The sequence below is a fragment of the Battus philenor genome, unplaced genomic scaffold, assembly GCF_028537555.1.
Source record: "Battus philenor isolate CCGP_79_NKW_IND1 unplaced genomic scaffold, ilBatPhil1.0.hap1 SCAF_28, whole genome shotgun sequence".
NCBI classification, from domain to species: domain Eukaryota; kingdom Metazoa; phylum Arthropoda; class Insecta; order Lepidoptera; family Papilionidae; genus Battus; species Battus philenor.
The window spans coordinates 3976603-3989353 of NW_027181691.1; the positions used below are offsets into that span (position 1 = coordinate 3976603).

The 12751-nt window shown below is 31.9% G+C and overlaps 1 protein-coding gene across 1 annotated transcript in view; it reads left to right on the forward strand.

Moving 5' to 3' along the window:
- The window catches only part of LOC137926033 (ABC transporter G family member 20), a 72629-nt gene that overhangs the window by 39520 nt on the left and 20358 nt on the right, over positions 1-12751 (forward strand). Inside the window, exons 2-4 of the mRNA XM_068769564.1 lie at positions 5507-5681; positions 6906-7065; positions 7836-8098. Of these exons, the coding sequence (XP_068625665.1) occupies positions 5560-5681; positions 6906-7065; positions 7836-8098 (545 nt within the window). The 5' untranslated portion in view covers positions 5507-5559. The remainder of the gene's footprint in view (positions 1-5506; positions 5682-6905; positions 7066-7835; positions 8099-12751) is intronic.

Genomic DNA, 12751 nt, shown 5'->3' on the forward strand with positions numbered 1-12751 from the left:
TATGCCCGATAAAAACAAATTTTGTTTAAGGAAACTGTGTAAGCTTTTACAATAAACTTTAGCGTTATGCCTTTTTGAAAAATTAAATTTGAAAAAAATATATAACAATGTAAAAGATTTTTCGGGCGTTTATTACAGTTTGAATAAATTGCTCTGTATTAGGTTTACTGTATAAACCATATTGTGAAAGTGATCACAAAAAAATCTGATTTCGTGGACTCTTCTTTCTAGCTTTATTAATTAAGCAACTCAATATTTTTCTGTACTATTAATTTGGACTCTTTTAGAATTAGCCTTATGATTTACAAAAATGTTCGATAAAAATATTGAAAGATGTTTTTTTTAAAGATATTTTCCTTTAACTAAACTTTATTCGTAAAGCTTTAATATAGTGTTGACAAAATGACAAGCGGTGCATGTCGATTGAAATATTCTCATATGATTTGATAATTCGAATTACAAAGGTCGTTACCCACTTGCGCAGACAATTTCGCCGGCCCGACGCGAGGCCGCCTGACGTAATCGAAAGGTTGGCTCGCACCGCGCTGTTCCGGTCATCCGAGATCGTACGTAACGCAGTTGCGTCAATAAACACCGTCGCTTCCAATACCATCGACACAGTCTCTGATTGTCATTAAAACTTTCCTGTGATCAAAACTACTGTTATGACTTTTTGGATCTACGAAACAGTAATTCTTTATTTAAAAAAAACGCTATTTAAATTAAAAACTATCGCGACGGAAATGTAACAGAAGTGGTGGGGGGGAAAATACGCATCAAGTGTTGATGGAATGTGCCAAAAATGTAAGTGAGAATTACAGTCGGTACAACTGAAATTTAGCCTGCACGATGTTGGCATCGTACAATCTAATTAGGTCCCGCTAAGTCTGAAGCGACTAAACGATTTTGCAGATTGGCGTCTCGTCAAACAATATTCATGACGTTGAATTTAATAATGGCATTTACCATTAATGATGGTCATAAAGAGTTTGATATGTTTAAACATGGATAAAATCTCAACCTAAAATTTGTTGTTTGTAAAGAAGGTAGAGCAGTGTTTGTAAACTGGTGCTAAGAAACTAAAAGACATTTAAGTATAAGAACAAACGTAACTTGTTACATCTAAGTACTACTAAAAAAAATCTTTTCATATAACATACATTTTCGTGAATAATTTGTGTCAACAATCAGCTGATTATGGACAGTCACTATAATCCGCAACTCACACATAGACAGTCATTGAACGCGGCAGAATAAACATACGTAGCTTAAACATACGTAGAGGAAAGAGTTTTGTGGGTCAGTACAACAGGTTTTGTCTCCGGTGCGATGCGACCCCGTTTCTCTATATTTTGCACAAAATATACATAAATTATATATAATACATAATATGTATGATTATGGTGTACAAATCATTGCGCATCAAGATGTAATATTCGAATATAGTTAATTTTATAAGCATTAAGGATCGTTGTTTTTTTATTTACTTTTAATTATATATGTCTATAGAAATCAGCTGTTATCTGATCTTTTAGCGTGAATTGCACCGATGACTATCATTTTTATCATACCATCATAAATAATCTGGTCAAGTTTTATAGCTAGCTATAGTATTTTCTTAATGAAATGTGAGCGTTCATTCAAATTTTACAGTAGGGCATTTCGTAAATTCCATTCTCAGTTGGCCTTTACTTGGTGAAAGGAATATTGATGATGATAAAACCTTTTAGTTTCCGAGATATCGTGATGAGACAGTTGATAGGTGAAAATGTAATAAATATAAGTTATAACTGTTAAGACTTTAAATTGGTAAGTGCTCAATCATAGCTCAGTAGTCATCTAAGTCTAGCTTTTATACCTATATCCAATCATTCTATTTATAGTAATCACTCTGAAATACGTTAGACACACGCCTATAACTTACAGTACAAAGTCTTCAGGGGCAGTTATTAAGCAATACTATTGTTTATTATTAATTTTATTTATTTTTTCCGAAACCATTGATTTTTTGCATAGGGTGTAACATGCATTAATTGACAGCAAATGAGTTATACATTCACCCCTTTAAACTTTTTACATATATAACCAATCTCCTTGTATAAATTTGTTTATAACGAAAGATAAAATTTAGGTACAACATTACAGTAGCATTATTTTGTATTAACTAACTAGACCTAAACCTATTTTATTTTAATCTAATATATAAAATTCTCGTGTCACGGTGTTCAAACTTGAACTCCTCCGAAACGGCTTGACCGATTTTTACCAAATTTTACATGCGTATTCAGTATGTCTGAGAATCGGCTACTATCTATTTTCCATACCCCTAAGTGATAAGGGTGGTCCACCCCTAGATTTTATTTTTAATTTTTTATACAATTTTTTTGGTTTTTATTTTATTATGTTACAGCATACAAAAATACATACAAACCTAAATTTTCACCCCTCTACGATCAGCCCTTATCTTACATTTGTTGATTAAAAACTTTAATTTTTTTTGCAAAACAACGTTTGCGGTATCAGCTAGTTATAATTATAATTATGATAATAACTTTAAGAATAATATAGATGGCATATTATGTATGTATATATATATGTATCATAAATATGGGAAACTTCCTAAAATAAAAACAATTTATTTATTTTATTTAATTATTATTTATTACGAAATCTCATAATGGTGATAGTGTACTTTTATACCAGCATTCCGAATGCAAAAAGTTAGTTTTTTATGAATATAATATTTTATCATATTCAATCCCATTTGTTTTGTTCATTATATATTGCATTAACAAATCAAGTAAGCCTCTTCTTGATGTAACTGTTCTAGCCATTTTTAACCAGGTTTCGGCTTTACTTGAATGCCTTCACACAGGTGTTATACTCGGAAAGAATTTAAATTGATCCCAACGGTAGGATATTCTGTGTATGTATTTTTTATTGACCAGGATTTCAATACAAAATTCTGCTTGGAATCACAAGCTCGTGTATTAAAAAGATTGCCTTTTTATTATCTTTCTTTGGTTCAGTAACTATACAAATACAGTTAAACACAGATACATCCTATATATATTCCCGGTGAGTTTCTTTCGTCTGTTTGTTTAATTTTCATTTATCATCCGAACAGATAGTAGACCCATCATCGCGTCAATATAAAGTGCAATTCATCCTATGTTGAAAAAATCATTTTTAAATTTGAATTTAGAGATTTAAGTTAAGATCCGGCGCGCAAGGCGACTCTTAAAAAGCTAAACGCAGACTGCAATTGTCTGTGTAAAAAAAGAGTTGACAGCGGAGTACATACGCCATGGTTATCCATCTAGCTTTCTATAAATGAAACCTGTCGCCATTGGAACTAACAATCAACAATTGTAAAGCGTTCCATAATTAAATTTATCACATGAGGTAGTATTACGACGGTCTATGATTAGACGGCAGTTTAAGTGTTCATTTCCTCAATTCAAGTAACACGTGTCTATTAATTACTTTCCGAACTGTCATTTCACTTAATTATATGTGAAAAGAACTTCGCAGTTTTTTTAAATGTCTATAGTTCTCTCATTTCAAAGCATTTAGCCTTACTTGACGAGCTAGCTATAAATATCTACTTACTGTGCAATGATTTCTTAACTGAACACAAAATTTTGAAAATCTATTACTACAGATATATTAAGGACGTGTATACATTATTAAAAGTAACACAAAAATCCCCGTCTTGGTTTATTAAGCGTTCTTATCAAATCTAGACGCTATTGGAACCCTTGTAAGTTTAAATTGTTGAATGGTATTATAGAAAGATAAGAGCCATTAGAGAAAGAATTCAAGATAAGATTCATTTATTTCTTATTGAAACTTTTTACTGAATTTTCTTTGATAGTCAAGTCTTTTTTTTTAATCTATTTAACTTTTACTCCGTTTTCCAAGGTGTTATAGTTGTAGAAAAGAAGCATAAAGAAAATCCACTGAGGTACTCTAAGAAACTTTAATCTGGTTCTGGCATTCTATAATTTCATTCATCCATATAGGACGAATAATAACATGAATAAATTAATAAAGATACAGAAGCAGCGTCTGATTATTATAGTATTATATTTTGATGTATCATGTAAAATAACTTTGCTTTTAAACATGTACCATAATTCAAGCAATAAGCAGATGTAATACTATAAAACTGTGGAACATCGGACTTAGGCAGATTATTTCATTATTTGAAACACATTATGTAAGGAAATAAAAAAGCAATGGAAATGTATACGTCGCTAGAATATAAAAAACATGAATGTGTTTTACAGACTACAGGTTCAAATATGTATGTAGTGTCGTGCAAAACATGACCAGTTCTTCTTTAAATCAAACACATTTTTCTCCAAAGGCATTTTAATATGCCACAGGTCACGTTCGTTATCTATTATACACACTCATACGATCGTTGCAGTAAATTTTACATGTAAATAGGTTATATTATACGTAGTATAGTTTAAAAAATGTTTTCACTATTAGATGTTCAAAGAATTTAATAATTTATTACGATCGCTTGTCATTTCTACATGGTCTATACAGTTCTATGGGTCTATATCTATGAGGGGATATACCATAATTGCCACGCTATCCCGGCATACCGGCCATTATTCAAAAATAATGTTTTTTCTCGAGCCACGATTAAATATGTTTTAACTACATCATATACACCAAAAATAGTGGAAAATTACAAAAATTAAATTTATTGACAATATAACAAGTAGTTCAAAATAAGTGTACTAAGCAAATTTATTTCATTTTTATGATTGTTTTTTAAAATTTGGTATAATTGTTGACTGCAGTGGTATAAAGTAATTGGTGACAGCAATTATCAGTAATTCTTTCAGACGCTGGTTTGTTGATACCGGCCAGTGTTCCATTTAACGATATTTTTTTTAAAATATATTGACAAATATGAAAAAAAGTAGAAGACAAGGGTACATTCGTCGAGAACCACAAATAATTATTCCACCTCTGTTATACAATTTAAGCAGAAAGCGTGAATTATATACAAAAGACTGCATCAAGGGAATCGAACCCTGTCTCTCAGAACCTATGATCGCAAGTCTCTGTCCTCTGCACTTTCTAACAGTGTGATCACTGTGAAATATGTTACTTTATTTATTTTTTCTAATAAAATAAAACAGGCCGATAACTCGACAGAACAAAGTCTTTACGGATAGATAGTAAACAATTGTTTAATATATTTATATATAAACATAGTAATCCAAAATATAAACTTTTATTTTGGTTACGTTACATATTTATTTGTAACCATTAATATTTAAATAGATTGTTCCATACGCGAAATGACTGCAAATAATATATACTAACATTTATCTCTTTAATGTTTTTACACCTAATTCCTGTCTAAAGTTTTCTTTCTTATATTTTTTGTAATATCCTTATATTAATAGTAATATACTTATATTTTTGTAATATATAAAAAGTACCTAAATAATTACTCAATTGTCATTTTTTTTCACAGATAACAAGAAGATGCGTTCACGCTGATAAGGGGTTCATCGAGAAAATTCCAAGATGGCGGCGCGTCCCGCCGCTGTGGTTGTGGAGCGCGCCTACAAATATTATGGGAAACAAAACAAACCCGACTACAAGCCTGTCCTTAATTACTTGGATATGACTGTCGAGCGAGGAATTATGTAAGTTTTCTTTTATCCTTAAAGTGATTAACCTATATTGCGAAAAAGGTTACTGTGTTTAGTTAAGAAGAATAATAAACACAGGCTGATGGTGATTGGTTTTAAGTGTAAAAGCTTTAAAAGGATGAATATAGCTCACGTATTAGCGAAAAAACTTTAAAGCTTGAACACCTGTTTCCAATCACCCTGTATAAAGTGATCACTCTGATGTCTGTAATACGACAAGCCTGTAACTTCTGGGGCTACAAAGTCTGCAAGGACAGATATTAAACAATAACTAATTTCAATATAAAGTAATACAGATTTGAAAAAAGGCTTTATTAAATTCATTGTCATTACGCAAATTATTATTTCTAAAACCATAAATTCTTCAAAGCTTTTTTAATTTTTTTGCTTAGGCACCCTTGAAATGTACAGGTAAACGCGTATTGACAACTTAACTCAAGGTTCCCTAAGAGGTCAAAGGCATCTCACTTCACTGAAATATCTAACTTAACATTTACACTATTTTATGTTCATATATACGATTATATGATTTATTTATAAATTAATCCATCTTTAAATACTTATATTGATGAATATAATGATGAATGAAAATTGCAATTTTTGTCATTTCATTTAGGATCATCGAATACAAAACGAAATATGTTTCGAAAAGTTAGTCTGAAAAAGCAAATTCGATTACCCCGTACTACTCTTTTAAAAGAATTATAAAAAAATAAAATGGACAAATTGCATAAGGTATATTGATCTACATAATAAATAGCATTTTTATGCTTAAAAAATTCTTAGTTTTGTCTTAAGCTGCAATTAAAACATACGCTAACACATTTAATAAAATCGATTATTTTGATGATACTAAAATCTTAAACTGATTCGCTTATACTTGATTTATGACATCAGTTGTTTGGTTCGAAAATTTTACCCCAAAAATCATATATTATCATTATAGAACGGTGATAAAGGTTCAGTAAACATTAAAATTAGTAGCGAAATCAGTGACTTAGGATCCCTTGTATTAAGTTCGAATCATCGTCGCCATAGACAGCACATTTTGCGTAAATTACTTAATATTGTTACTGTTTATAAACAAAGGAAAACATCATGAGCATATCTTAAAATCTACAATTTCACACTAAGATCGCGTGCTTTCGCTAAGACTGCTTGTGTAACAACTGTGGGAACATTACATTAGATACAATTAAGAAAAATATTTAATCGCAGATACGGTCTCCTTGGTGCTTCCGGATGTGGAAAGACTACACTTCTCTCCTGCATAGTCGGAAGACGAAAACTAGACGGTGGAGATATCTGGGTATTAGGAGGCAAGCCGGGTGAAAAAGGCAGCGGGGTACCTGGTCCCAGGGTTGGGTATATGCCACAGGTAATTTAGAATTCAGGTATTTTAATAATTTTGTTCTTATTTTAAAATCTATAGTTATCCTTAACACCACGTAAAATATACAGACATGAAATAAAATTAAATACTCGCTACAAAAATTAATCTTTGTGGCAAAACTGAGTTATAATTTCACACCCTCCCATGGATTCAAAGTGCGGATGCTGCTTCGTAGGAAAATGTGGCGATTGCCATGCTCGGGGCTGACGACACGTGTAGCAGGTTTATAGACGCCCTACAATGCGTTCGCGTTCACTTACCCTACCTTACCTTTTTTAAAATGATCCCACCAATTAGTAGGTAAAATGCATCCGAATCAAGTCCCTTTATCCATAACATTCATTACAAAGAGAAGGTAATGTTAGTCGTGTGTATACAGCAATAATAACTGTAATAGTAGTCATTACGGCTTCAGTAATCAATAATAACGATGATGATAGTATTTACGGTTGCACCATACATTAATAACAGATAAAAAAAATACAAAATAGCCGATTTGGTATCCGCACGTTAAAATATTCAACTCTTATGGTGTTGACTTAGTTGTTTCTAGTGAAGTTAATTTTTACATTTTGTTAGTTATGATGCCTTTATTCGGTTGTCAATGGGATGCTGGGTTCTGAACAAAAATTCTGGGACTTGAATACCGCTGTTAAGTACAGGTGTACCGAGTATGTAGGCGGTGTACTTGGCCATTCAGCGGCGAAAAATGATATTGCAGTGTATTAACGTTGTTTCTCTTTATTTTTTGATAGGACATAGCATTAGTCGCAGAGTTCTCTGTACGAGACGCAGTGTTTTACTTCGGTCGAATCTACGGGATGCCAATGAAGAAATTAGTCGAACGCTTTGACTTTCTAACCAACCTGCTAGATTTGCCCAACGGTGGACGCCTTATCAAATCACTATCTGGCGGACAACAGAGGCGAGTGTCGTTAGCGGCTGCTCTCGTGCATGAACCGGAGCTCCTTATATTGGATGAACCTACCGTGGGATTGGATCCGGTGTTACGAGAACGGTAAGAGTTTATGTACTTCCTATTTTATTGCGCATACGGTACATTTTATTCATTTAGTAAGTAGATACAGACACAGTAATATTTCTAGAATCTTCTCGTGGCTCAGAGAACTGAATTTAAAAAAAGATTGTGATAGAAGAAACTTATTATTCATCAAATGAATTGTCTATATCTCGTAATGGAATTAATGCTCACCTAAACTTCTTAAAGAATCATGGACAAGCCATCTTGATAATCACAATAAATTCTAATATCTATTTAAAAATATATGCAAAACGCTATAAAATGCAGACACTATATATCAAAGCAACCTATACAAAAAAAATACTTATGATGTGTATAAAACTGAAACATTAAAAATAACATTTGTTTTACTTCTGATTGGTGTTTAAATTTCACAGTAATAATTTATAAAAATATAACACAAAAAAGAAAAGTGAATATGGCTAATTTTTTTAAGAACCATAAATAATTCTTGAAATGGTCGCGGCAGCATGATGCCCCTACCCTGTTACAAAGTGTAAATCTATCGTATCTTAACTATGTAACAGGGTGTAAAGTACCTGCTTGACGTGTCAATCAAAAACTTTGTAACTTATAACATATACGGTGTATGTTTTAATGTGACAACAGTAACAACCACACTATACTGTGGTTATTATAATACTAAAGAATGCCACTCAAATGTATCCAACAATGTTTACGTGTGTTAATTCTTACCGCCTATAATGTTTTAAATTTCTTACAATATAGGTCATAGTGCTTTGAGTTATCAGTAAATTTAAACTATTATAATAAAGTTAATAACTGTTATTATTATTAACGGAGTATCGCGTTTTTTTGTCACCCTGAAACATAATTTAGTATACGTCACTATGTTACGCTAATTTGACTTGCGCATTTCCTTTATTAAGTCTACAATGAAAAAATTTCGAAGATATAAAGAGATAATATATTATTCTTAGCGTTTTCAGTATTTATTTATTAAACTTCTTATCATGATAAAGAAAACATAAATCTTATGAAATATGCAAAAGAAGTTCAAATTGCGATCTTATTGCTAGCGGTAGTTTCTTCTTGGAGAGGTCATGAAGAATACATGAACGTGAAGATGAATAAAAAGGATGAGGAAGAATTAATACTTCTTTTTCATATTCAATAAAAACGGCTATCCTGCTTAAAGGGCAACAACTCTTCGCTGCTATCACTACTTGGAATATTTATATTATATCGTTAAAGAATTTTGTTTTTAATACTGAGATCAAAAAGTAAGGCGAATTTGTCTATAATATTTAAATTCTTTATTAATTCTGTCCTTTCCTCAATCGTGTCAAAACGACATCCCCGCATTGGCCTTTTGAGTTTGCTAAATAGCCATATCGCACGGAGCCAACCAAATATTATGCTCGCAAAACGACATGAGTCGACTTTTTGCCATTTTTGTTTTTTTCCAAAAAAAATTAACGTTTTTGACACCAATCGAAATGTTTGAGACACAAAACATCCTTAAAGATTATTTTAGCTAAGCCAAATGATATTCGAACTTTTGACAAACATACATTTGGCAAATGTTATATGCAGTCCTACCAACCTAAAAAAAATTACCTGCCTTCCTAATGCCCAGGAGTTGTAAATAACTATATCAACTTACTTTTTATATATAGTAACTTGGTATAGTAGCTTTATAGTTTATTTTTCATTGCTCACGTTTTAATTTAAAATAAATCATAAAGGCATCATTTTCATCAGCATTATGATCTTATACGGTATTAGAATAACACGCGATACGCGGAATATGCACACGTACGTTTAATTATTTCGTTACACAACACGGAAATTATTATTATTTTATTTGTTTATCACATCACGTGTTACAATAGGCGATTCATAGATTATTAATGAAATGATTACTACGAAAGTATGCAGTTTGAAGGTATTTTTTTTTATTTCGATTCAAATTGTTGCTATTTGAAAATAATTTAAGTACAAATCACAATAAGTCTCTAAATTTATTTAATTTTCTTTAATATTCTGTGTTTTACCGTTTCAACCCATAGAAAGGCATCTCCCGATTATCTATGATTATATTATATTTATGGCGGATATACTATAATCGCCACGCTTGGCAGGCGGTTTGGCATTCAGTGTGGTATTATTGTACGCAGAGGATACGCTTCCGATCCTCTGGAACTCGTTTAAGAGCAGTGGCAATCCTATATAACGAATGTACAAAATTTGAATTATATATGATTGTATCCCGGGAACCGAACCCGTGACATACGATCATTAATTATTACCGGTAGACTGTATTTTAAAATGTTAATATTTCAATGATATAAATTAAACTTCATACAGATTACAAGCTAGTAAATATTTGTTTTAATTTTCACGCTTGCTTGTAATAATTGAAGTGTTATAAATCACGCAAATAATGAAATACATCTAGCAGCTTCTTGCCATCCGGATGTGTAAAGGTTAAGTTTAGCCGAATTTAGCATGTCACCCATAAATACTTGTCTGTCTTGGGCATATAAAAAAGTCAGTCCACAAATATACTTGACTCTTGTCAAAAGTCTACTGCAATATACGAGCATGAATGTATACAGCATTCGCCAAAAATGGTTGTTACGAAAAAAATTCTGTTTTAGCGTCTATTTCATAAATGTACATCAATTCCTATTTAATGACGATATTTTTATTCATCCCAACAATAAAACAAATTGATAATAATTACATGAATTGTTCCTTGCATAACATTTAAAAAAGTAGGGACATGTAAACCCATCTTTAAATTTTGTAGTTATTGTTAAAGCCCATCAAGCCTGTTTTTCCCTAATTCTATCAGGCGAATAAACTGAAACTACTGTTGCTAGAGTCTCCTCTGCTATTTCTTTCTCAGAAGAATAGAAGAACGAATAGTAATGTTAGTCAGACAATTGTAAGCGACCAAGATGAGGTTCAGAACTCCCGGATGCCTTAGAGTCGAAATGCTAAAAGGCTATCATGTAATAGCAGAGATGAAACGCCTGTCTCACATTAGTTCTAAATATGCGGCAGCCTCCCAATCCTTTAATATTGCACGTGACATAATAGTTTTAGCCGAGGTACCTGAGTGAACCTGCGAGCCAAATAACATTAAAGAGGTTTAACCTAAGTGCCTTCCGCGCTCTGTTCCTTTTTTTTTTGAAACGACTGCCGTCAAATGGCAGAATGTTTTTATACAGGATAATAAGTTTTTTCACATTTCTCACTTTATTAAATTTTTTATAAAAGAAAAAAAACCTCTTTCCTACATTTAATTTTTTAAGTACCGGCCTTATAATACTTATAATTTTAAAACCTCATTTACAGTTTATTTTTAACAATCATATGATATTTATAATATCCTCTTAATTTTACGTTATACATTTTAAAAGGCTTATTTTTCGTACTTTGTGTATTGCTCTACCCCTTTAGGTTCAGATAATATGTAAGGCAGCAGTATAGATCTAAAAAACATATAAATAATCTCCACCGCGTCTATTGATAATTTGTGTTTAATTGTGTTACTTTAAAAAACTAACCTATGTTCGAATACAATCAAATACAAACCAAAGTTCAGTATTCTCAGAAAAATTAATAATCTTTTTTGACATTGACTTTAGCCTTCGCAAGTGAAGATGTCCTTTTAGTGTCAAGGATAAAATTTAACGAGCAAAAATAATATTTGAAGATTAAATTCAACGCGAGCCGCCTGTGATTTGTGAATTTACAGAATATAAAGTGAACAAACGAAACTTGACCCTATTAAGAAGTAAAGCAAATTTAACACCCAAACATTTCACAACGTGATCAAATAAAAACAACCTTAACCGTATAGACTTTATACATATAATTAAAGAATAAACATGTGATGTTATTATTCCAAAACATTGAAAAATTATGTTTGAATTACCTTTATGTCCGAATGGCCACTAATGTTGACTTACGACACTTAAACATGGTCATCTACTTCAGCTCTCATTGGTTAAGAAACAGTCGCTCAACCAGTCATTTAAAGAGAGTCAGGATATTTTCAGGATTACTTTACGAGATCTAAATAAGAATGAGACGATCTAAAAACTCAACAAGGTAACAGAGATAGTCCAGCTGATTATCAAGTTAAGGTGGCAGTGTACGGATCACAAAGCCCGCAAAAAATAGCCCAAAAGCTTTTAGTTTCTGGAGTAGAGACAACAGATCGGCAATACAGCGTAAGATTGACGCCCACAGGTGGACAGGTCTTAATGTCGTTGGAAGTCGCTTGATGCAGCCCGCTTCCTGTCGTTCCTTTGGTAATATACGAGGGAGATCCATTGGCAGCAGTGGAAATCTTCTTACTGAAATAATGATTATTGCAATTTTGAAAATTAATGCCTGCTTAACAGGTTAATGTAAAAAATAAAAAATTTAGCACAAAATTCCGAGTGGCTTTATCGATAGTTAAAACCCCGATAGTTATTTTGATTGAGTAATGAAAGTTAGATAATGTACGTGACATCATTGCTTAGTAATTAAAGAATTCAATACAGCTACGAAGACCCGTCTAAAATTGGCACTGTATGAATTATATCCTGTTCACTGACGATAAAATAGTCCAACATTAAACTAACTTAAATTATTTGGTAACTAAGT